This window comes from Ixodes scapularis, unplaced genomic scaffold (assembly GCF_016920785.2).
Source record: "Ixodes scapularis isolate PalLabHiFi unplaced genomic scaffold, ASM1692078v2 PGA_scaffold0__279_contigs__length_252992795, whole genome shotgun sequence".
Lineage (NCBI taxonomy): Eukaryota > Metazoa > Arthropoda > Arachnida > Ixodida > Ixodidae > Ixodes > Ixodes scapularis.
This window is the reverse complement of record NW_024609835.1, coordinates 31,426,512-31,453,459: the sequence shown is the minus strand read 5'-3', so window position 1 is coordinate 31,453,459 and position 26,948 is coordinate 31,426,512. Positions and strand designations below refer to the sequence as shown.

The 26,948-nt window shown below is 44.3% G+C and overlaps 1 protein-coding gene across 3 annotated transcripts in view; it reads left to right on the top strand.

Moving 5' to 3' along the window:
• The window catches only part of LOC8051430 (ATP-binding cassette sub-family G member 1), an 89,234-nt gene extending 72,119 nt beyond the window's left edge, over positions 1-17,115 (top strand). For all 3 annotated transcript variants that reach the window (XM_040218462.3, XM_040218460.3, XM_040218461.3), the window contains 4 exons: positions 4,816-4,984; positions 7,581-7,681; positions 11,741-11,896; positions 15,169-17,115. In XM_040218462.3, the coding sequence (XP_040074396.1) occupies positions 4,816-4,984; positions 7,581-7,681; positions 11,741-11,896; positions 15,169-15,516 (774 nt within the window). In that variant the 3' untranslated portion in view covers positions 15,517-17,115. The remainder of the gene's footprint in view (positions 1-4,815; positions 4,985-7,580; positions 7,682-11,740; positions 11,897-15,168) is intronic.
• Positions 17,116-26,948: the final 9,833 nt, after the last annotated feature.

Sequence of the window (26,948 nt, the reverse complement as noted above, 5' to 3'; positions counted from 1 at the left end):
TAGACTCTAAAAAACAACTTCGCAAAAAAATTGTGGTTAAAAAAAAATTTATGCGCAAACGCGAGCGCTTGATAGGTTACTTCACGGGGACAGGCCTTCCAACGTTCCTAGGCTGCCCGAGGGTGCGGCGCCGGTAGCGCCGGCGAGGCATGCGGCAAAGCGGATTCCGCGAGGCTGGCCAGAAAATGCCAAGCAAAAAGTTAACACGGCATAACAGCATCACCACTGACATTCACTGATCATCATAGTCCACTGTACCGCGGGTATCGCGGGAGCCAACTTCAGCGGGGGAGCGACGTGATGGCGCGACCGCACGGGCAGTGCCATCTAGGAGAAGACCGAGAAGACCGATTATCGCTGGATTATCGTCTTGCGAGCGTGATGTAAAGCAAAGGCGCAAGCACACTGTGGGCCTGTGGGCGCAAGGGCGCAAGGGGGCAAGTAAACTGTGCGGGCAAGAGTGCTGTGTAGGTTGGAAACATTGGCACCGCCTAAACTAAACAGCTTTATTTTTGAACTGAGCGGTTCACTCACGTGCTTGCTGCCATAGGGAAACGTAAAGTTCTTTCTTTGGATGAGAAAGCAAACGTTTTGGACGCCATCCTGAAGAAAGTGCCGAGATCACGAGCACTCGGGAAGTGCTCGACGCAATGGACGTACTGAGGAGGTACACGGCGTCGCATGGGCAGCAAGATGCCGTGCAAGCGCTCTGGGCGCTCGAACGCCGTATGACCAGTATGACGCCGCTGCTACTGTCGGACAAGGCGCAAGCAAAACTCGCGGACTACTTTGCCCCTAAATAAATGTCATTTTCGGTGAGTTTTCATACCCGTAAAATGTTTCGGAATTTGTTTTTTTGCATGCTAAAGCAAAATTTCGATTTAGCGAAATTTCAATGTAACGGAGTAAATTGCGAATTTTACCGACTTTGTTACATCGAGGTTTAACTGTACAAATATTAGTTTCAAATAAGAACATTTTTGAAAACAACTATTTTCTATTTGATGTGAATTAAATGAGAATGCTCAATCGAAACACAAATGGAATTTTTTTTTCAACAAACATTTATGTAAAGGTCAATTTTATTGCAACAAGAAAAATGTCACACATGTGTCTGATAAAAAAACAGATGAAATAAAAGATCAGTCAGTAAAACACCATTCAAGGGGTGAAGTTACAGGACGTAAATGAAACTACACAAGTGGATGCAGGTCGGCAAGTCACAACACAATGCAGTCGGAGATCGCGTTGCCGACGAATTCAACCATGTGAACGTAAACGAAAGTACACAAGCGGTGGCAGGCTGGCAAGCTACAATACAAAGTCGAAGATCGCGTTGCGCAGCTGCACCGACTTTTGGAAAATCTTTTTACGCTGGTGAACGCAACCATGTGAACATTAACGGAAGTACACAAGCGGAGGCGGGTCAGCGGGCCACAGCAGAGTTGGAGATCGCACCGTGCAGCCGCACTGACTTTGTGCCATCTCTTTCCGTATGCAGTAGTTGATAGAGTGCGCCACAACGAAGCAAGAAATTAAGAATACATTGTTGTTGTTTTTTCGGCGGAATGTGCAAGTCTCACTTTTACCAGTGAAAACGGGTAGAAATTAATAACAAAAGGAATACTGGCAAACTGATGAACCAGAAAATCAAGCGGAAAATAACACGAGTCAGATATCGCCGATAGCCAAGGTCAGCCGTAAATCCATATCCGAATCCATAGCACCTTGGCTGCTGTAGTGACTATGGGAAGGACTGTAGTAGGTGTGGTTCATCGCGTTTCTGCTCACAACGATGCACGTGCCGTTAAAATTGTAGTCTTTCATCAAATCTATCGCAGCGTTTGCACCATGACCATTTCGTCAACTCCGCAATTCAGACATCATGGCAAGCAAAGGACAGATCGCGCTACCGCATGCAAATGACTTTCCAGCTTTTCATACAGAAAGAAAGGCACTTAGGATAACTTTTTGGGTTTGCAAAGCTTGAAACCATACTGCTCAGTCCAAAAACAAAACAGGGAACTCGACCGCGAGTTGACACTAATCAGCAAGTTCCGCGTTATTCATAGTTTTCGAAGCAGTAATGGAAGTGCTGCGCCATTTGCGCCAAATTGCGCCGTGAGCGAAAGTCTGCTACATCTTGCGCCAAGGTGCCATTTTGGCTAAGAATTGCGCCACACCTGCGCCTAGATGGTGAAAACGAAAAATTTATATATATATATTTTTTGGTTGACCCTAATCTTTAAAGAAGTAGGAAGAAAGAAAAACGGTAGAAATATGTGTTTCACAGCGTCTGTACTCACCGTATACATTGTTTCATCTAAGGTCAGAACACAGTCGAAGGCCCGAACACATACAACACGAACACACATAGAAAAAGCGCAAGTCACGGGACATTCGCTGCATTTTATTGGTTTAATCGATGAAGGAAAAGTTACAGGAAGATGGTCGAATGTCTCTATGTCGCGCTTTGACGTTCTTTGGTTGTGATCCCATTGGCTTGTAGCGTCGGCTGCGCTTTAAAGTGAAATGAAGTTCTAAGATTGCTCGTCCACCGCGCTGGCCGGATGATGCGCTGGCGGCTTGATCGCCGACATCTTCTAAACTTTCGGACGATGTCGGCGATGTGAGGAGCCAAAAGTCGGGAGAAAACGTTGCAAAATAGGAGGATAACGGCTACTGCGATAAGACAGAACCAGGCTCTTGTACTCCTGGTGAGATCACTTGATTACCTCTGCTGTATGCTTTCGCGGCGCCTCTCACCAGCCCACGCGCGTCTATCTTCTCCGCCTTGCACCGGAGTGCTAGGAGTAGCGGCTGACATGGGTGAGCGTTTGGCTTAGCAATACATGTAAATTATGGTCAGTACCATTGCAGGTCCACATTCTTTGGTCTCGATTATATATGACCTTGTTTTCAAATGCGGCGTCGAGTAAGAAAAAAAAAAAAAAGATATGCGGTGCTTTATTTGAATAAATGTGAGTGCAAGAGTAAATTTGCATAATATTTGTGTTTTTTTTTTTTTTTTTTTTTTTTTTTTTTCAGTTTGTAATATTTAAGTCTTGAGTTCGGTAACAATAAAATTTGGTAGGCGCATTTTACTGATAGACGTGTTAGCGATTATGTTGGTTTTTGGTGTCATTTTGCAGAAATTATACATGCAGGCCAAATAAATTATCGGGTGTAAAAGTGGGAGGGAGGCTTTACCCAAACTGAAGTGTGGTTCATTTCTCATCAATTTTTTTTTAGTACCAATCATAAATAGAACCTACTCTGACCAGATCTTTATTTCTAAAACGAAAGCTCTGCATACCTTTTGCACCCTATTTGTTTCTATTACGAAGGGTAACAAGTAATATGCTCCAGTATGAAAGAGAAACCCTCAGCCGTTATCAAATATAAACACATTTAGTGATGCAATCAATTTTTTTTTTTCAACGGATATGTTAACAGACGTTGGCGTCTGCTCCAAAAGTGACAGTGGCTGCTCCAAACGAATATTTTGCCTGCTACAGACCCTGCTCCAAAACGTCAAATGCCACTTCCATCACTGTCAAAGTATTCAAAGAACTCGAATACTTCGAGCAGTGAAAGTGCGAAGTGAATTGAATTGAATAGCAAGCATTATTCGTGAATTATTCAGTTTCCAATATTTGCACACCCCTAATATTTATATTTTATCAGTTTACAATAGGAAGGTTCTACCGTGTAAATCCTCATTCCACAGATGTCTTACCCTACACACTCATGATCCAAGAAAGACTAGAATGGGCCAGTGCCTTCAACTTGCTCCTTGCTATTGCTTTGTGGTGACAAGTAGGAACCTAAATTTCTATGGTGGATTTCACCTCTGCACTTAGTTTTGCTACAATAGCCTAGTTACTCTAATCTCTGCAATGAATTGCCTTTATGTATTTTTGTTTTCTATGCCCATTCTTAGTGGAAAACAATGAAGCTACCCGTAATTTGAGAAACAATTTTAACAAAGAAATGATAGATCAGCCCTTTCCGAAATGTGGTTTATGCAGCTTTGTGCCTCAGCGTATTCTGATATCGATGGAAAACAAGGACTGGACCTTTGTCGAGGTACTGAGTTGCTCTGCATTTTGCGGTAGATTTTTTTTTTTTTTTTTGCGTCTCGTCACCTTATTTCTCAGAAATTAGGCATCTTGAGTAAGATTTCAAAAGTGGCACTTTGCGTAATAATTAAAATCTCACGCAACCCTTTTACGAACAAAGGTGGCACGTCTACTTTCTCCGCGCAGCATGGCAACCATTCTGATTCATTGAAAGAGATCAGTAAATGAGGGTGTATAGATAAAACATTTATAGAAATGAAAGAAATGCACAGGACAACGCAGATGGCAAAGCTTACAACCTTCAATACAACACCTGCCTGTTCTGAAATTACGAGTGGGATGTTGATATAGTCAGGATCCCAGTCCAAATTGCACGGTCTCATCGTCATCCACAGCTTCAAGTTGCTGTACAGGAGACTGGACATGCAACTCGCATTATAGTAACTTACAGACTTACAGAGTGAGAATGGCAGAAAGGACGTTTAGTTACACGTCTCCATTGCGAGCTTCCTCCTTTTGACGATATGTACATTGCCATCCCACGAGCTTCGAGCTTGCACGCGCAGCCCAAGCACGACATAGTACGACGAACGCGTGCTGGAGGCCGGGGCATCCTAAGGAGGTGCCCTGTCATTTTCATCCTGTCAGTGGTCGTAGTAAGAAGGCAGCTTTGCAACGAGCAGAGTAACTGGGGATGCAAACTAACGACCGGCACTCTTCTCCGTCCACGCAGGTAGCCACACAGCTGCGGGTCGTTTCGTACGTCTCCTTTGCCATCATGCTGACGATGCTGTACTATGACGTGGGCAACAACGCCACCCGGGTCATCAGCAACGCCGCCCTCTTCCTGCTCTGCCTCACCATCGCGCTCTTCCAGTCTGCCATGCCTACCGTCCTCATCTGTGAGCCTGTGGGACCTTCGTCTCGCTCTCTCACCTTGTGACAATCTCGGGACTTGTCTGCATTAAGCTACGTTTCTATAGTCACTGACAAAGTGAGAAGAGCGGGGCGTCTCTTTTGAATGCCCAGCGTCCAGCACGTGCTCGTGGCCTTTCGCCATACCTTGGTTGCGCATCACGTGCTCGCTTAAAGCTTACGAGACAACGTAGCATTATCGAAGGCTGAAAGCTCCTGCTGGAGGTGGGGCAACTGAAGCTTCTGCCTGCTGTTATCACCCTGTCAGGGACTCTAGTTCGGTGTGGGTAATAAATTTTATTCTCAAAACCTTGTTCCAAACGTTTGTAATACGTTTGTTGTAATTTGCAGAAGTGTGCGTGACAGAATAAGCATAATAATGTCACTAATAACATTGCGGTCATTACGCAGGAGTAGACATCATTGAGACGTTATATTCAGTCGTCGAACTATTCAAAGCGCTGATCTCTTTTGATAAGTTTGAATCGCTAATAGTTTCGACGAGGGCGTCCTGAAGACACAAACAGAGGATGAGACTACTCTTACTCCATTTGCCCAATGCACAAAGAATCACTTCATTTCTTGTAAGCATGGTATGACTGACTTTTGTAACACCTTTGCTAGGAGCAAAGATGGTAAAACAATTGTTTCCTACATAGACTGGATTACGAAAATTACAGTAGACTCATTATTTCAAACTCCAGAAAGCCACAAATTTTGTTTGAATTATCGGAAGTTTGAAGTATATCAAAAATACACCTAAATGTGATGCAACATAAAATTATGATTTGCTGTATGGATGGCTACAGATGCAAAGCACATATTTTATGATTTCCTCTATAGACCGTTCCATTAGGGTCATAGCAGAGAGGGTAAAAGAGAAAAAAATGCACTCCCCCTCTCACCCCGCGTTCCCTCCGCTCCGCCGAGTGGGCTGTAGCTAGCGTCCGGCTGGCGTGCAAACTCTGTTTAAAATCGCGTCATTTTGGAACTTTCAAGCGCAGATGCGCAGATTTTGGTATGCCAGTTATTGTGTAATACTATGCTAGATAAAAAGACTCACAGGGTCCAATTTCGCTGTTACCTGCATGCAAATAAAAAAACAAAAATAGGGAAAACTGTGTCAGATTGGCCGGTCTCTTTGGCGAAAAGAAAATCCGGTTGCTGTACCTTTTTTACGATACAAAAGTTCGTACTGGTGTAGGCCTTTAGCGATCATGAGTGGAAGTCTGAAATAATAAATAAAACGTGCTCTCCTGCCGCAATACAAGCAGTAGTTGAGGGTAGTACTGCCGGCTGACTCAACTGCTATTTAAGTAACGGAAAAAAGATATGCTAGTTGATCATTTAGCAAAATAGAACAACAGAGAGCTATAGGCTGATTTTGGAGTAGCCACAACTATTCTAAGAACGCGAACCACTTCACAACGGCAGCCACGAGCGAGAGTTCAATGTTAGGTAGAGCCCGCCGATACAGCCCAAAGATGGAGAACGGCAACCTCCCGGTTTGTCGTCTGCTAGCGGAGTCTGGCGCGTGCCCTCTCTCTCGTTTTACCCTGCCGAACCCGCTGAACTTCCCGGATGTGTGGAGAGGGCGCTGCGGGCGAACAAAATGGTGCCGCCCAGAGAGCGCTAAATGGAATGGTCTATACAGGCCTACTAATCAAGCAGGTATGCCACACGTGAAACATTGGTGAAATGTATGACATAAGTTCATTCATCCCTCAAAAATGTTGCTTATCGTGTACTGTTTGTACAGCACATGACTCCCCAAAATAAAATTAAATTTGTTCTAGCAAAAAAGTTATCTATTGTGGGCCTATTCACTGCGGAGAAGCAACGGCCACAAAGCTCGCTTCCGCTAGTGTTGCTTCTCCGCAGTGCACCAGTGCTCGGAAAGAAGCGCATTCAACAGGACTACGGGAACAAAACGTATAAATTACATGAAACACCGTTCGAAGTAAGTGGCTTATAAATTCATAAAAAACTTAACGGGAGATCCAGAATTTTGAAATTTGTTTGAATTGCTCTGAAATGTAAAATATCCGAGTTTGGACTATTGCGAGTATACTGCAGGTTCGTGTATTTTTTATATTGAATTAATGTGTAAACCTGGGAACCTACCTGTCCTTCTCGCTAGAGTTTTGAGGTGCTATCATAGGCATGGTCATGAGAGAAAAATTCTTCTTTTGCACTAGCACTCGTGTACGAGGGCAGCACTTTCTAGCGTGATACACTAGAAAATTAACATAAGAGTGATCTCGGAGCCTAGCTTTCTGGTAGCTGAGTATTTCTTGAGTACTAAAGAGCGTGAAAATCATGCACTGGTTGGCATGCCGACAAATGTTGAGGTTCTGAGTGCTTCGGCAATGTGTCGCATAATGCTCTGTTTATCCCATAACCATAATCACTAGCGCTTCGCTTTGTTATCATATGCACAGCAATTAAGAAATTGATTAGAGAGGTCCTAAACTCTGCCCTTACAAATCTTTTTTTCGAGATGAATGAGATAGTGGTCGGAATGAACAAGTCTTAGTTTGCGCATGAATCATTCAAATGGACGTTTTTGTGCATTTCGGGCAGTTCCTACAGAAATGAGCGTACTTCTACGAGAACATCGAAACTGCTGGTACAGCCCGAGCATGTACTACATTGCGAGGATAATGACAGAGATGCCGTTCACGGTAAGTGCCTTCTGCTGCGTTTATGCATACTTTACCTTGTTCGGGTTCATATGGCTCTAGATTTGCCATTAAATAATTTGCAATGGCATACGGCAAGCAAGTGTTCCGAAATGCGTCTTTGGTGCATCGGAATGCAAGGAGGACCATGCCAGTCAAAGAGCACCATAGAGAATGCACAATGATGAGGCAGCCAAGCGTGCGTATTGGTTGAGGTTGGGGATAGACCAACGCACGAGATGCGCAAGGAGCAGACAAACTTGCATGCCGTATAAGATGCGTAGAACATGCTAAGTTTCAGGACGAAAAAGGCAATCTGTTTCGTTGGTTTTTCTCCACACTTGATTTTGAAGCGAGAGGATCAAAAGTTGAAGCATCACTCATGTCATCTTTGAGATGGTTGCTCAGGAAGTGGAGCTTTCCAGAAATTACCAGACTTCAGAAAGAGATTGTGGACGACCAGTTACGCAGCTAGAAAACATAAAAATATTGGTGCATGTAGTTGAAAGCCTTTGTTTTACATTGAATTTTCTACACCTGTTAAAGGTACTCCGACACCCCCCAAAAATTGTTTTTTTATTTTTTGCCAGGCAATGCATTATAGTGTCAGAAGACTACCCAATCAATAGTTTGCTGGTGCGTCACATACATTTTTAATAAAGTAAAAAAGCGCCACTGCTTGCAACCGAAACTGGGCTGGTGAGGAAGAAGAAATATAGAGGAGAAAGTTACCGGAAGTTACGTGGCTGTGCAACTTTTTTTTTTTTTTTTTTAGAGCGCAGCTTTAAAGTGTTTTTAGGTTTCGCATTGCCGCTGTCAGCATTGGCTTAATTGCACTAAATTTAGCATGAAAATTGACGTCATGTGACATCGACACCAATTCAATTCCTTGGGGAAAATGACGTCGCATGACTTGGTGTCACGTCACCCACGAACAAATTCAGTTTCTCTGCTAAATTTAGCAGGAAAATTGACATCATGTGACCTCAACACCAATTTAGTTTCCCCACTAAATTTAGCGGGAAAAATTACGTCGCATGACTTGCTGTCACGTCCCTTATGAACAAATTCAGTTTCTCCGCTAGATATAGTGGGAAAATTGACGTCACGTGACCTCAACACCAATTTAGTTTCCCCGCTAAATTTAGCAGGGAAAATTATGTCGCATGACTTGGTGCCACGTCACCTATGAACAAATCTAGTTTTTCTACCAGATATAGCGGGAAAATTGACGTCACGTAACCGCAATAGCAATACAATTCCCCGCCAAATTTCGGAATCGGAATTTAGTGTAGAATTTGTTGGAATCAGGTCAAGGACGCAAAGGAGCTCAGGGGTCATCCCTTCAGGAGCCCGCGACATACGCTTCCGCACTTCACCAGCTCCACGCACCTGCAGCGTAGTTGTGGTATGCGTGCGTCACATAGGAGCGTTTACCAAAAGTAGCTTTGATCTGCGAGGTTGCAAAAAGTGAGCGGTGCAAGTCCGAAATCGCTAGGGAATTAGAAATTTCGTAATCGATTGTTTGACACTGTCGATTACCTTGCAGAACAAGCGGGACATACTGCAGGGGTTCGAGAAGAGTTTCCCATGCAAGAGAAAGCGTTGCCCGCAACTCTATAAGGAAAAATCGCCAACAACCTTGCTTGCACTTTGGATTTTCTCATGCGCCAGGGGTGGATTGGCTGTGCCATTTGCGCCCTCTTGCGCCAGACGCATTTGTCTGCGCCATCTTGTGCCATGTTGCGAAAACTGCGCTACAGCCAATACCTCGCGCCGTTATGCACCAAATCAGAAAACGTGCTCCAAAAAAATTGTATTTTGTCTTGGTTTCAGTTTCTATCGGCTCAATTGGCTACAATGAGCGCGTTTAGCTTGGTCGGCTTTGCACTGCTTTGTTCTCTTTATTCTACCTGAGTATCCAGATTCGGAAGTGCGCGAAAAAGCTCGGGGGTAGGATTCCAAGCACTGCACCACTTGCGACTGCATTGTTATTATTCAACCATCAGCGGTTAAGCAAGTCGGCCGAGGTGAGGTCAAGTCATTAAGTGCCAAATCGCCTGAGGCTCTGCGGCCTGGGATCCGGACGTTGAAAACAAATGAGCAAAAGATTATTTTTAGTACTTCATCGTTAGAAGTTGGAACCGCATTCCCGCAAGGTAAATCGTGATTTGATAGAACTGAAACGCTGTCCGATCCGAAACGTTGTCGTCCAGCAGCTCTCACACGAGCGGTAGATCTGCTCGGTGTACTTTAACCTTGCTCCTGCTTATTGCTTAGAATACGATAACTCCGTTAATCATAATCTGCTGCTTCGATATTGGGTTGCACAATAGGATAAACTCGAAATTCGTTGCCCCGTTCCTCCGCACAACGCACGTCACATGGTTCGCACATATAATTACTATGTCGAGCCTATGTGGGTTGTGCGATAAGCAGTGCTGGTTTGCATTTTGAGCTGCTGAAAGTCACTCAGAAAATATCAAGGACACTGTCTTCAGAAACGTATGATACTTGCTTTTTGGTTCTCATTAAGGCTCACAAAGTTTCAAGTTTTCTCATCTGTTACACTGTTATCCCATCTACCTAGTTCCCTAACCACTCATGTTCATCTGTGCTGCTAAGCACAATTGGAATTGCTCCTGTGCTTGTCTAAGGCGCAAGCTGAAGTGCAATGAAAACTGATTCGAGCTGCTCCTAGCCTGCTTCAGAAGGTAGATTTACCTGCTCCCAACCTGCTCTAAAACAGCTGTTTCAGCTGCTCTTGTGGCTGCTCCTTAGTACATTTCATGAGTTCCACCCCTATTTGCACATGCTTGCCGAGCCAGTGTATGATTCCCAGAGGTACAACAATCTCTACAGGAGTGTGTGCGAACATGTTGGTGAAGCCATCGAGGATAACTTCCAATTTGTATGCGCTTGTCGATGCGGACACTCCCGTCGTTGCTTGTAGCACGGATGCCGCGGTTGTAGACCTTGTGTTCATACAATGTAAGCACGAAGAAACGTCAGGGAGGCACTTCAGGAAACACCAATGACTGCAGAGATGCGAAATATCCTACAGCTGCTTCGAAACAAAGTGGAGTGCGGCAGCGGTGACAGTGCTCTTGCCACGCCCAAAGCAGTTCGAGAACTGATGCCCAGATAAATTTATCGGCAAACTCCACTTAATCATTTTTTTTCTCCTCGGAAAAGCTGCCGCGAGTTGTTCATAATTGAGGCTTGTTTGATTAAATATACGGTCAGAGTATCCCACAGTGTTCCCGTCTAACTTCACGGCTGCTGTCACTGTTTTTTTCCTCTCGTTTTTATTGAATTACCGCTTGTATAGAATTTTGTTGCTGTCCCGTTCGCTTGATAATAACGAGGAACTATGGTATTTGTTAGTCTCCTCTGAGGCCTTTATGTATGCACACATAAATATAAATGACAACAATTAATCTGGCTTATTGCTACAACTCTGATTCCTACAATTGCCATTATGTCTTGATTTATGAAGTACCAGGCATCCACCCATGTTGCAATGCATGGCCACACCTCATTTTAGGAACTTTTGAAATAAAAGCATCAAGCACCTGCGGTGGTAACCAAGATGTTCCTTTGCATCAGCTGCTTCTTAGAGCATGCCGATGTCAAGCGGCGAAGCTTGACGCGACCGGCATGGCTGCTGGACCTCTACGCTGCTCCTATTCTGATCTGCTGGACTAAGCAAGGGCTCGCCCTACCACGTACCCTCTGCTTTCCGGCTTTTGACCTAATATGCACCCATTTGCCATTTGTTTGTTTATTTTTTTTTTCAGATATCTCAAATTTGTGGGTGGGTTCTTGCTATGTATTTTACGATAGTTCAGAGACTGAAACCTAAACTTGAAGTTCCAGCCCTTGTTTGTACCAGAACATTTTTAAAAACTGGCAGATGTACCAAACGAGCATGACGGGCTCTTTGTGCTCGTGTATGGACAATTTTTTGGGGGGAACTGAAACGAGCCGTGACTGTATTTTGATATTAGTTTCTAAATTGATGTGCTATTGACAAGAGGCATGCCTGGTATTGTCCTGCAGATCTGTGGGCCCCTGATAATGATGGTGGCCCTTTACTGGTCCACCTCCCAGCCCCCCGACCTGTGGAGAGCTGCCACCGTCATCCTGTTCACCATTCAGGTGGGCTCTGTGTCCCAGGGGCTGGCACTCATGGTCTCTGCAGCAAGCAGCATCCAGGTGGGCAGTGCAGGCCCTTCTGGCCTCCTTTGTTCTTGAATCAGCGCAGTCTTGATCTTTTTCGCTTTTGTGTTCCAGCTTCCGCAGATGGATTACACTTATGCTCCTATGTAGCAAATTGTATTAATCGCTTTTAGTTTTTGGAACTTCCTGACCCTCGACTGCATGATTATTGTCAAATAAAATCAAATTTGTGGCCTTCAAAATCAGATTTTTAGCTACAAACGTAATTAGACCAAAATTTAAAAAGAAAAAAAAGTTAGTGCTGCAATCTGTCAGCAAAGCTGCATACTAAGCCATGAGCAAGCCTGGGTCGTTGAAAATGGTTGAGTGCGTGAACAGGGGAAAACAGGCAAGCTATGCTCGTTCTGAACGGTTTGGGGATGGCTCCACATTGACCAGCTAGGTTCGTCCAGAATTGTAATTGGGTTAGTGAAATTTGTGATGCAACTAGTAAACTGTTTTCTGTTCATATCCTACTCCCACTGAAGATTGCATAAATTTTTGTAGATTTAGCAAAGTAGCTTTGTGCCGCAGTTTTGACTTGGAAGGTTTTTCATGTCGTGCATGCTCATGCGAGCTGCCTTCTTGAGAGAAAAAGAAGTGCACCTCTAAAGCCAGTTTTATGTTAACTTTGGTTGGACTATATTTACCACAGGATCTATCTTTCACATTGTGGGATAGACAGCACCGTGTGTCTATGTTTGTAGTGACTGTTTTTAATGCTTTGAATCATAGCCTTGCAGGTTGCAGCCATCTACAGTATTAAGTTTTGGAGTGTAAATACGACATCTAATAATGTTTGGGGGGGGGGGGGTAGAGAATAGATATTGTTAGAGCCCAGCATGTTAACGGATTACCCGTGGATTATCCACGGATATCTGCAGTGATTTGGCAGATGCGGATAAAAAGGAATCGGATTGGGCGGATTTCTGATTGGATGCAGGTGCCAGGGGCCAGGGCCGTACCCAGAAAAAAATTTCGGGGGGGGTTTTCGGGGACAACGGCGGCCATTTTGTCTTATTTTCGCCTATGAATCATGTGCATCGGTGGCATATAATGGAGAGTTATAGCAAACTGAAGAACTGGTCCCGGTTTGGTACCCGGTAGCCGACCGGTGCCACTGCGCGTGCGCAGAGGTGGAGATTAAAATCGGCTGGCTGCAAGTGCACCGACCAGGGCCGTACCCAGAAAAAAATTTCGGGGGGGGGTCAGAACCCCCTAATTCCCCCCCTGGTTACGGCCCTGCCAGGGGCAACAAATGTGCATTGGATCCTCATATTTTACGGGTCCAGATCTACATTTTTGCCGAGGTGGCCCATAAACATCTGCTACCACAGAGTGTAGAGTGAATAAGTGAGTGATACTATGAAGGGGGTGTGTCATTGAATGTTTTGCAAGAGCAAATTACTTTCTCAGGAAAAAAAATGCAAATTGGGGAGAAAATTGTTCTTTACATCAAGAAAGACATGATTCTCACCAGAGATCGCTTTAGAGCATTCTGTCTCGGCCCTAAAGAAATTAATGAATGCAGGGGCATCAATCATCCCGGGAGAGCATATTCTTGTTTGTCAGGGAAAGAACAAAAACTTTCTTTAGGCAAAGAAAGCCCAAAGCTTAGAAACCAGAAGAAAGTAGAAGAAGCCTGCTCAACAAGTGAAACGTTGCGAGTGTGTGCATTTTTTTTCTTAACAGTTGGAAAGTTGCTGCTAGGTATGTGGTTCAGAGCATGCTGTCGCGGATTCGCATTTAAAGCTAAACTCAATAGGAAGAGTATTGCCATTATTGAATATTGATATTTTCCCAGCAATGTACTTGCATTTCCTCTCCCACTTCATTATTGTTTGACCTAAATAAAATTACGCAATGGTATTAGTGAATGATCGCTTATAATAGAAATACGATGAGGGAGAATACAATAAATTACTCTCACTGCATTCTGCCTCGAAATTTTTTTTTTTTTTTTTATAAAGATAAGTAAGCACTTTGTAAGGTACCATCCAGACGCTTTTTTTTTCTTCATTTACGCTTGATTTTATGATGTAACATGAATGCACAGATTGCGGGTCGGATGCAGATACAAATTATGCGGATCCGAACCAGATGCAGATACAATAATTTAAGAATATTGCGGATCTGGATACAAACTCTGCGAATGCGGATCGGATGCGGATGATGAGACTGTTATTCACGCAGTGCTCTATATATTGCGATATGCCCCAAAAGGAACACTGCGCTCCCAAAATTTATTAAACTGTATTAGGCAGGCTAGCTGCCACTAATGCTTTAAGAAGCAAATTGTGCTTACCTCTTTCATATCTCAATTCCCTCACACTTGACAACTCCTGGAAACTTCACATAGACGTCCCCGGGACTATACTTTCCGCTTCTGCCACTCAGTCTTCATGAGTGGAGGAAGCTACTGGAAGCAGTCGTCACAGTAACAAACTCGCACAAATTCCCTGGAGACGTTGCTATTCCATTCATCTTTGTTTGCGAGTCATTATTGTTCTTGTGTTCATAGCATTCTCATGTATAAAGTATATATATGGTAGTGCCAGATGTCCCTCCCCTCCTTTCTTAGTTTTAATGAAAACCATTAAGCTCATGAGTCTTAACGAAAACTTGCAAATGACATAAGGTACGTAGGACAGGGAGCAGTAGTCCACAACAGGGAACTGGTTCCGGTTATTGCAGGCAGGTGATAGCACTCAAGAAGAAAGTTCACATTGCAAAAGTTTAGCCTCCTCGAATTGGAAGAGGTACTTACTGTAAGTTACCGAGCCTGCCCACCTTTTGAAATGTATGAAATAAAAGCAAAGAACATATCCAGCACTTGCCCAAGCAAACTTTTGAGTCCACTGAGCTAACAGAAATGTTCCTCCATGTCAGCGGCTCCTCTGATAAGCCAGTGTAAAGCGGCGAGACTTCACGTACGTGCACCGGTGCGGAGCGGGGCAGTTGCTTTCCAAATTAGGGGTTCCGCCAGACCCCTATACTTCTCCTATATCCGTCGGATCAAACAGGTGCCTACCCCACCTTGTGCCCCTTCTGCTTTTCCATTCTTGGATCGAATAAGCACCTATTCTCATTTTCTTATGATTATTTCCAACTTTTGTGTTGGTGCTTGCTGGGTATTTATAGTTTGTTGAGTTGTCTCACACTCTGATGGGCAAGGGAGCATTCAGGAGAGTTCACTGGACTGGATAGATTCTGCTGCTTAAAACCTTCCAAGAACTCGTAAGAGCACATCCTCCTGTCTTACCTTGCAGACATCTGTGTTCCTGGTGCTCCCGGCTGCATCGCCGTCCTTCCTCTTCTCCGGGTTCTTTGTGCAGCAGACGCACATCCACATTGCGTTTCGCTGGATCATGTACACGTCCCACCTGTACCACGGCCTCCAGGGTATCCTCGAAGCGCTGTACGGCCATGGGCGCCCCGAGCTGGAGTGCGAAGATGGCGAGCTCTGCTTCCTCAGCGACCCCAAGGAAGTCCTCCGCAGTCTCGGAGTCGAAGACATTCGCCTCTACCTTCGCTTCTTCATCCTTCTGGGCATGGACCTCCTCTTCAGGCTCACCGCCTTCCTCATCCTCAAGTGGCGTCTCCGCAGGAAGCGCTGATGTGTCTCGCTTCTCCACACTTGTACTGTGACGGCGTGCACTGAGCTCCGGGCGAAACACGCTCGTGTCGACGGAACGTCCAGGACTGTCTGGGCACGACTCTTAAAGTGTGGCACGTCTTAAAGCTATCGTCTAGCATGCTCGCTGGCAGCGTTGTAGGGCCTTGGGGCAGGAAGGTGTTCAGCATTCTGCTGAAGCTTTTGGCAGAATGCTGGCCACTTCCTCTTAATCAGTTTGGGACAATAACAGTGAAACACCCCAGACTCTCGAGGAATAGCTTCGTTCTGCTTTTCCATTTTGATGCGAGCCATCGGCAGGTTCGTGGTGCGCTGTGCAACAAAGTTGACGGCATTGTGTACAATGGATGCGAAAAATCGTGCTGCAAGAGACATCTGCAAAATTGTCCTGCCTCGCGACAAGGTTGCTTTAGACCCAATGGGAACAACCTTGTAATTGTTGCCGCTATGTTTGAAATGTGGCGGCACACCGGGATGTGAATGGCTCTTTCACAACTCGGGAGACTTCAACACCAAGGTGCAATGCCGCACATTGAATCCTGTTGTGGAAGTCTAAAGTCTTGTATCTTGCCAGTCAGCATAACCGAGCGGCTTTTGCTCATTAATAATAGGGCTGATATTGCAGAAAGCATTGCATTGCTCTTCATATGCAGGTTTTGAATGGCACACAAGTGACCAGGCCCTTGCATACTCCGTCTTTTCTTGACGAAATATCACTTTGATGTTCTCTGAGAAATAGGAACTGCAAGATAAAAAATGAATGCCTTATTTTAATACCACAGACTGAGCTAGTTCACAATTTGAGTTTGTTTGTTTTTGATCTCCAGACCATCCTGTGTTAAGTTTGGCAGGTGGCAAACTTTTTGTTCTTTAGTGGCGACCTGCACAAGACATGATGTCTAGCATTTTCAAATCGCCAGCCTTTATTTCTGCTTTAACATTTGCAAACATTTCTCGTTTCTTTCCTGATGATGTTGACACGTTTTCCTGCTGGTGTAGATTTGCCCAAGTCGCATTATGAGCCGTAACGGAGTGTATGTGGTGTGAAAGCTTCTTCAAGTTGTTGAAGTATGAGTCAGTGTTCAGAGCAGTTACTTAGGTAATGTTCAAGAGTGAAAAATGTATTTAGGTCTCTTTCGATCCGCATTGAGCGGCTGTGCTACCAGTTAAGATGTATTGCTTCCAAATGGAGCTCAAAGCTTTTACATTTCATTATCAGCTGTGTACTTTGTGTCCCTAACATTGGGTGTAAAATACCCTGAATATTTCCTTCGTTGAGCAAGTCTTTGTGTTGCTACGTAAAATGAAACTACTTGACAAGTTTCACGACTTCATCGACTCGGAGGGGAGTGTCGAAGGCAAAGAGACCTTTCTCCCCACTGGGTATTTAAGGTTTTAATGATGATGCAATCTCAGAAACCTTATCACACACACACACACAAAAAAAAAAAAAAGAGTGTAACTCAAAATTTGTATTTTTTTTTTTTTCGACAGAAAAATCTTTAGTCGACAAATGATCACTTGGGGCTACTCCCCTCTTTATTGGCTCTTCCTTCATTAATTAAAATATCAAACCATAAAACATGGTTTCTATGATTACCAAGAAAGAACATGTTATAATTAGAAACAACTTGAACATGTCAGGAATCGGACAACCTGAGTGGTTCACAGACTCCTTTATTATTTTCCCCTGTACAGGTCTGATCTGGTTTCAGTTTAGCTTGGCTTGGTGTTTTCACCAAATATGATTGTCTCTAGGAAAAATTTACATTTTTGTTTTTCATCCACATTCTGAAGCTTTTCGCATAAAAGCAAAGAGTTTTGGGGTGATATCGGAAATTTTTTAAAGGGCGACTCCGCATCATTTTTGTTTAAAAAAAAACAATGCAGTCCTCTTCAGTGTTAGATAGGAAAACCACACTTCAAATATTACGACCTAGTTCTGTCTAAATGTTTCTTAAACAGTCCGGCAAACTTTGCAACTCCCCAGGCTGCCAAAATCAGCTGACTCAAGCAGCCGAATTGAGACGGAACCAACAGCACAGTCAAGGCTGTGGCGTGGGTGTAGCCAACATTGAGCTAAACGTCATCACTATTGCGCCACTTTTGCTTGTTTTTAGTTTTCAAGGCAAGTGTGACAGGTGATGTCATCAACGTTTCCTCTCGGTGCTCAGCGGTGTCCAAGTGATTGGTGTAACGTACCTGCGAGGAGCGCTGGAGCGCCGTCCGGCCGTCCCACTATGGTAACGATGTTAGCACTGTTTCCCGCTTCACAACCGACGTTGTCGATTCACTGCAGCATAAGTCTGCACAATTGCAGACTTATGTTGCAGTTGTGCAGATGTCGTTGAATGTCCTAGACACAAAACATGGTGAAGAGTGTGGTGCAGACAACACTTTCGTCTGGCGCGCACCCACCCCATTCCCGCCCGTCATTGCATAGAGGATCACATGGCATCTTTTACCACGTGGTGGCCATGTTTTGGTGGCCTGAGGCCAATGTTGCCGGATGGAGCCAAAGTTTCAGTTTCTATTTCTGCTCGTGTTTAAAATTAGATTTAACAATATACCATTTTTCGCAAAGCAAATGACGTAGTGTCTTTTACTAGAGCTTTTTAGTGCGAGATCACTCATGATCCGGAAATCTTCGGAATTGAGCGGAGTTGCCCTTTAATGCTTTTTGCATTTTTGGTAGAACATTGAACTGTTGAAATAATCTGCTTGAGAACTGCAGATTTTAATGGTACTGTTTCCAATGCATTTTGAGCTATATGTATATGTAAAAGAAGCATACTGTCAACAAAAATAACTTTTAATTGTTGCTAAACAGTCTTATGTAGGGCATGAGATATTCACTTGAACTTCTGAGAATTTAAAGGGGAACCAATTTAAAATAGTCAAACATTTTAATGCCTCGCATATATTGGAAAAGGGTTTCTCGTTTCTTTTTCTGACTACACTAACCCATTGCGTTTTGTGGTTTTATCATATTGTGAGTTCCGGTACTGCATTGTTGAGTCCCGGTTGGAATATGGGGCCTATTTATTATGCCACCTTTATTGTGTGCAATGTGTTAATGCTCCTCCTTGTGCTGTCTTTATATTTATGAGACTAGGTTTTCTTGTGGCACAACGATGTAGCATATAATCTAATTTGTCGTATTTAAATGACTGTTACATTTCCTGGCAGTGTGTAGCCACACTTCTCTGCAGTGCAGAGCTGTTCTTAGGGGTACAGAGGACTACACAGTATGAACACGCCATTGCCAGTCTTTCCTTTTCTCTTGCAACAGCAGTGCTGTCACTAAACCTAGTTGAGGTTTTGAATGTGCCCATTTGGGAACTAGCTTATGCAATAAAATTGAGCAACCAAATGAGAAAAATGGTTGATATTGTATGTGTGCTAAATGTGCCGCACAGTGTACACGGAGTCCCCCAAAAAATGTACAGTGTTATTTTTTTTTAGCACAAAAATAAGCTATGCATTGCCAAATGCTCATATATATATATATATATATATACAACACGGGCACTTCACGTCATCGTACGTGGTCTCCGAGGAGGATATGAACAAATATGTGCAGATGAATGAACCGTACTTAATCCAATGAATCCAAGAATCAAAGTTTCCAGGAACCCGCCGAAAGCCAAAAATTGGCGGAGCCAATTTTTGGCTTTCGGCGGGTTCCTGGAAACTTTGATTCATTGGATTAAGTACGGTTCATTCATCTGCACATATTTGTTCATATATATATTTTTTTTTTCTTTTTTTTTTTTTTTTTAATGTAGCACTAGCAGTCTGAGCACAGAGGCCAAAATTTCAGAACCGTTGGCTTATTAAAAGTTATATGCGATTTTTGAAATTTTTAGTGGGAACACTAGGCCCATTATTGTAACTGGTGCCATTTGAATACATGGAGCTGAATAGGGGATGCCAATTAACAAGAATGGGCCCTATTTTTCCATTGACATTATCAGAAAATCGCATAAGTTTCGGATCAGATAGATGACGATAAGTTCTGAAATTGTGGCATCTGCGTTTCAGATCGCAAGCTCTATATTCTGGTAGAGGCTGAGCATTCAGTAATGCATTGTTTATTTTTGCGATAAAAAAACCTTGTAAAGTGTTTTTGTTTTTGTTTTTTTTGGGGGGGGGGGGGGGGGCATGTTGTACATTTGGCGGCATGCAAGGCTTGGTGGCTCTTGGTCTGCATTTGAAAGCACCAGTGCTGTTTGTGATTGACCAGTAATTCCGATCTTTGCAAAGATTACCGGAAAATCCCGGGTACAACCCACCTAAAATTGAGGAAAAATTGGGTGCAAATAAGGAGCGGGCTAACTTTCAATGTGCAATCAAGAAAAGTTCAAAAACCTCTATTTTTAGATCATGTGTCTTTCAAACATGTTATCACGGTGAGGGGCAATGAAGCAAAGATGACTGTACTTCCCAATCAGCAATGTTCGCTTATATCACGCCATGGCTAACTGGACACATTTACGCCGCGGTCATCATTGATCCGAACACTACAATTACTAGGAGTGGGCTATCTTTCGGTGTTTAAAAGAAAATAGTAAATGAGCCAAAAATAGGAGTGGGTTACCTTTTGGGATTTTACAGTAAGTAGAATTGGTCAGGTTTGAGACTTGGCATAAGTTCCCTTACCTTGTGACTAATGCTTGGGTAGACTACTTTATCTGCTGTCCATACTTCAGAACGGATGCTCCATGCATCTTCTCTCAGAGCTGCCACACTGTTTAATTGGTAGAAAATTATTAATGTAGTTGTGATATTGTGTTTCTCCTGTTTCATGCTACTCAGTTGCTGACCTTGGGGTCTTCTAATGAAATGTCTCATCAGTTGTGAATTGAAGGTAGTAGCTATTAATTTTTGTCTATGACATATTTCTTTATTTGGCTGGTCATGTCCCTGACTTCTAGGGATTCAATTTTACTGTTAAGTAACATAACAGATATCCCTGTCCAGTAAGTTTACCACATATGTCAGCATGTGATGTTTACTGAATCTTCTTACATTCTTTTTATAATTACTGCTGTTTGCCTCTTGCCAGAATGTGGCCACATTGTGCAGGTTCTGTACCCTCACAGATTATGGTGTGATTGGTTAAAGGGGTCATGCGGAAAAAAAAAAAAAAAAAGAAATTAAAGGATATTTTTATTCTGATTTTTTAAAGTTGAGTTCTATAAATGTGAAATTTGGTGTCTATGTCGAATGTACCATAAATCATTTGTATTTTACAGATCAAAAAGACTTGCTTTCTCATTTTTGTGGCGTGACCCCTTTAAACTTCGCGATTTGTACCGATTTTGTTTTACACCAGTGATATAGTTTTTTCAAGTGTAAGTTGTGATATTTACATTATTTCCTTATAGGCTTCCTTCAGAGTGCTTCATCAGTTAACGTATTTCCTAAGTTTGAGCTTCAGATAGCTTTTAATCCCTTGACCTGTTTGTTATGTCTTTTTCTCAATGTTATGAAGATATGAAAGATCAAATGAGGGAAAAACTAGTTCCTTAGAAAGCAATGCAGCAATTGATAGACCACAGTGTATCTTAGAGAGCTTTCATATTTGCCGACAATTCCTCACGGTGGAAGCAGGTCGGCAATTTGCAGTCATGAATGACCGGTCTTTTTATACTTGCCCTAAAGTGCATGGGTTTTGGAGTTAGCAGCCTATTTGTGGTTCTGAAAACTGCAGTTTCCATTTTACATAGCCCTCTGTTGCAGTGATTGTTGTGTGGCTGCAGCATTAGTACTCTATTAAAGTGACATTGCCTCTAGACAGTTATCCTGTCAATGTACCAGTACCTCGCGGACAAAGTGTCATGTAGGTACCACACTGAATTTGCCTTGATGCATGCATTATGTAACCTGTATAAAGAATGCTATTATAAAAAAAATGTGCATGTAAAAATATAAAATTTTAAGCAGTCTAAGCATTTTGCATTAGCACAGGCCTGCTTTCTGCCACCTCAAATGCAGGCGTTAGGAATTAGTGGACACACTGTGGCACCTGTAATTTATTTCAGACTTCAAAGTATTTTGTTAGACGTCTCGCTTGTCAAAAAATGAAATTCACGAAATCAAACCCTGTTCCTGCTGTGTTAGCAAAGGATTTCTGCTTAAACTCTCGGTTTGGAGTGCTCAGTGTGCCTCGTAATAACGAGAAGGAAATTATGGATGCTGTACCATGAACTCAAAAGGAACCTTCTGGAAGCCTCCGAATAGCAGTTAAGGTTTTGCTTAGAAGGGTGAATTTCTTTATCTGTTGAAAAAGTTAGGTTTCTTAGTTAAACGTCTGCTGAAACTCTCTACAGGCTTTGACTACCCCTATGCTAATAAAAAAAGGAACGTTTGAGATAATTTACTCAGGGATGCCAATGGGGTGCCATTATAAAAAGAAAAATAATTTGGCCTGTATTTTTTCTTGCATGGTGTAACATGAATCAACATTCTCGCCGACATTCACCACGCACTGTATGGCATCACAAACTGTATGGTATATTGTTTCGCAGGCGAGTCTATGTCAGAAGTGCTCTTCACGTTCAAGATTCGCATGTTTTTTGTCTGCATCCTTCCATAGAAGTGTTTCCCCCATTTCACCTCGGCGGTTTGGGAATAAAGCATCGAAATCGTTTCTTGATCTATATACTCTCTCTTGGACAGATGTGATGACCAGTGCTGCGGAGTTGCCTTTCCGGAGTTGGAATGATTCCGGAATCATTTCGCACTTCGGGACCCCGGAATGGAATGGGAATGGAATGGCGGCAGCACTAGGGGTGAGGAATGGAATGGGATTGGAATTAGATGCCTTTTGCCCGGAATGAAGTGGAATGGAATAGGGCCTACAGGACAGATGGTGCAATTTGCTAGCGCATGGTGAGTGGCTCTTGAAACGGCATCATTACACTGGAGTTGACTGACTGCTTGATTGTCTCACTGGCTTTCGAGCATGGAAATGGCGCACAGACAAGGTATCATTCCTGGCGCCACGAAAAAGCTACTATTGTAATCATGGTTAATTAGCATACAGTTTAACTAATGTGTCGAACCGGAAACCGGAACAAAACCGTTATCTTTAACTGAGCCGGAACAAAATTGTAACCAAAATCAAACATTTGATATTGAAACCGAACCGAAACAGAACCGTGATCTCGAGTGGCGGTTACCAGTTCATTGGAAATGGTTCGGCGTAATAAAATGCGAACCTCGCGCGTTCTTGCGAGTGGCGGCGCGAAGTCAAGTAAATATTCGCGACGAAAGTATATTTCACGTCTATGTACAGCACGAATTGGCGTTGGCGCGAAGGCAGCAGTCTTCAACGAAGCGATTTACAGACCACGTCCCTGGTTTCGAGAATGTACATCAATGTTGTCCGACTGCACTGGGCTGTGGAGTTTCTCATCAGTGGGCTGTGGCAGCCTGCGTAGGCGCACTTCTGGACGCTGGTGGAGGCTAAATTGCCGAGTTTTATTTTTTCTTTCATGTTCTATGGCATATAGAATTTCACGGGGTTTTTAAGAATTCATTGTACTATTTTTGGGAACAAAAACAAAGAAACTAAAGCTGTTTTGGTGAGTCCGTGCACGACAGAACAAATGCAACTGGAATGTTTGTTTTATTTTATGTTGATCTCTTTAAGGCACCGTACACTCAGCCGTGTCAATTTACAAAGGCCTTAGCCGTCGAAAATATTTGACCACACAAGATATCTGAACTGCATGGATATTCCCCACCCACAACATGAAATTCAACGAGTCATCAAGCGGTGCTGCGTTATCCGAACAGGACTTGAGGAAGGTCTCAAATAACACAGCATGTCCAATACACAGTGTCGACGATCGGCGATAGTCACCTCACGAGAATCGGACGGAACCCGGTGTGTTTTGGGGAACATCTAGAAGAGAGCTGCTTTTTTGCACAGCTTCAAAGCAAATGGACGAACGTGTCTATTCCGTCCCCACACCTAAAACCTGACCCTATCAGCTATTTTTTTTTTTTTTTTGCGAAGGCTCGGAACATAGCCGGGAAGGCTTTTTTTGGAGATTATCTAAATGGAAATAATCCTCCAAGAACGTCGAACTGCCCGCGTCGCAGGCTGCTTGACGTTCGCTCTCTTCGTTCGTTTCCTGCGAAGGCCGAGCAGGCTACGAGCCCTGGTATTCCCTGGTTCTCACAGTGGAAGATAACACACAAAGGGTAAGCATCCTAAACAGGCAAATAAAGTAAAAACCTCCAAGAAAAGCCGGCGACCTCCGAATTCACAATGCAGGTGGGGAGTCACGCTGCCTGGGTTTCCACAGCTCAGGCGGGTGCCAGATACTTCTGACTGATAGGGAAATTTATTAACACGCGCACCGCCGAACCGAGGCTCAGCAATTCAGCTCAAATATTTTTTACTCCCAGTTATATATCTTTTTATGCCAAATGTGTTATTAAATCTGTCGAAATTGAAAACATAAAATTCAACTGAAGCAGAACACAATGCATCAAATGGAAATAAGAAACCGTAAATCTTTTTCTGGTTATTGTTTCCTGTCAACGCTTACTTTTATCAACATAAAGAAAGTCCGTGCGTCTACTTTCCCGCACAACACTCGAAGAGTCAATCACCGCGAGTTACGGAGGCAGCTCAGCGAATGAAGACGCCGAAACGTCTGTTTAGACCGAAAAACGCAGTATGAGTTTTGAGATTAAGCAATGCAAAACGTCACGCCTTGCATTGCCTAATGTCACAACTCGGAAGGCGTTTCTTTTTTTTTTTTTTTTTTGTCTAAACATATGTTTCGACATCGTCATTCGCTGAGCTGCCTCCGTAACTCGCGGTGATTGACTCTTCGAGTGTGGTGCGGGAAAGTAGACGCAGGGGCTTTGTTTAGAGTGTACACAAACTTTTAACCGTATGTTCTCTTTCGACCCTTTTGAGTTTCAGGCTTTTCCCCCTGTGTATGTAGCTGTCTTCACGAAAAAATAAAGAAAGAAATCCACGGCAAACCTTTTGCTGTGACAAAGCGATATGAAAATAATTACAGTATCTTATGTTTAAAATTTTGGCGAGCAATTTTTCTTACAATATTTTGCCACCAAGGGGAGAGCCGCAACGGAGCAAGCGCGTCGGTTCTACTGCAAGAACGACGGTCGCTTCCCGGAATGCTTGGATAGAAAATGGCGTAGCCATGCGATTCACACGATTAACAGCGACCTACGCGCTTCCCCGTGCTCCGTTGTTCCGCAGCACCATGAATTGCAGAGTGAATTTTACGACAGTATGAAATGCGGGACATTTTGAAGATTTGAAAATCTCTTGCGGGACGCGGGACACGAGCCCCCAATGCGGGACAGTCCCGTGAGTGGCGGGACGGGTGGTCACCCTAGACTGAGAAATCGTGGTTCCCCTCGCAAATGGGACAACAAACCTCACCCTGCCCAGTGCCGTCACCCGACTTCACGGTGCCGCACGAGACTGGCACAAGTCATACGGTTCCCGGATCGACGACTGGGAAGTATGAAAGGAAGCCACCAAGGAACACTTCCAACGAAAAATGCAACTTCAACAATTCTTGGAGTACCAACAACGTCGACAGCTCCGCCACGACGGGAGCATTATGCAGTATATCTACGCGAAGAATGCCATGCTCGTGTGAGCTCCCTGTGAGCTAGGAGCCCAGCGAATGAATCTCCTTAATCCTACACAAAATCACCGAGGACAAGTGGGCCAATCCCCTGGCAGGCCAAAGCTGTAAATCGGCCCTCGAGCTGACTGACTGCGCGACGACTCTGGACCACCGCCGCCCCAGAGAAGAGATGGAACCGCGCAAAGAAGGCACGCACGAACATTCGACATCAACGCAGCAAACGACAAGTGCCCCGACCAGCACCCCGTCGAATGCCCCACCACCGAAACCCTTCAAACGCACGAGGCAGCTGGGCGGCCGTTTTAATTGCGACCCAACCGGTCACTTCTCCAAGGATTGTCCAGAGCCGAAAAGTGCAGCGACTACCCGCACAGAGTAGAAACACACGCAGAAGGGCACGGGTCCGAACGAGAATGTCCACTGCTTCTTGCGCCCACGACGGGAGATTCTCTCCCCATCGTCACCGCCTTCACGGAGAGGAATCGTCGTTTGAAAGCGTGCATCGACACTGAGGCCAACATATCGGTCATCGATCCCAAGGCACTACCCCAGGATGCTTGAGTGTCGCTGTGGTTCCGAGGGGAGCAATTTGTCAACGTTGTGGACAACAAGCTGGCGTCTAACAAGTGCACGTCTCTGACGATCAACATTGGATCAACGACGGTTAAGGTACAGGAAATACTCATTCCTCCACTCCCCAAGTCAATTGACCTACTTCTCGGATCAGACTGGCGCCAACTCGCTAACGTACTGGAAGTCACGTTTCATGTTTCGAACGACATAACCATCGTTCAACTACCTCAACGGCACGATTCGCCCGCCGAGATTCTAAAGACAACAATCTCCGGAGAAGCACTATAGTGTAAAACATTCATGAGAAACTGCCACAAGCCGAGTGCCTGGCCATGTTCGTAAAATTGGAGCCAGCACGGAATTACATCGAAAGAGCCCTGATGCAACGAACCCACACAGCTGTGGGCAGGATTACCGAAGCCGCTTCGCCAGAAGAACGCAAAAGGCTCTTTGGGATACTCTCAAAACACCACGCTGCGTTTACGACGTTGGAGGAACAACTGCGCACGTTTCCACACGCCGAGCGTTCCATCAAGCTACGCGACGAAATCCCCGTGACGTCGCAGCCCTATCGATGCTCCCCAGCCGACCGGGAATTCATCAAACAACAGGTCGAAAACTATTGGGAGCGTGGAATTGTTCGCCAAAAACAAAGCGAATATGCTGCATCAACGCTTGTGGTCAACCAGCCGAATGATCCCGCAACTCCCAGACGGATGGTTCATGACTGCCGTTAATTGAACGTCAAAACCATCAACCCGCTGCAACCCATGGACGACGCACTCGACGATGTTGTGAGGCATGGCAGGGCTGAGGCAGGGCGTAGAAGTGATAATTAGGGACTTTATTGAAGAGCTTAGAAGATTACATGTTCAGAGGGCTAGAGGCAAAGGCGGTCTGTCACACAAAGCGAAGTAAGCGGTGGGCACGGCACGAGAACACAGCGAAGAAGGCGAGGGAGAGCTGTCTGGGAATGCGGAGGGGAGACACTTGAGATGGCGGTGGCGAGAGCGTACGGGCGAGAGGGAAAGGCTTGGGAAGCATAGTGTGTGCGGTGAGCTGGTGGTTTGGCGTTGCGGTCTTGCGGTGGGGAGTCCGTGGGGCCCATCGAAGGGGGCTCGTGCTATACGACGTGGGCTCGCTCACATCCCACCCCTCCCGAAGCTGTCCAAGTCCACTTGGGAGAGCA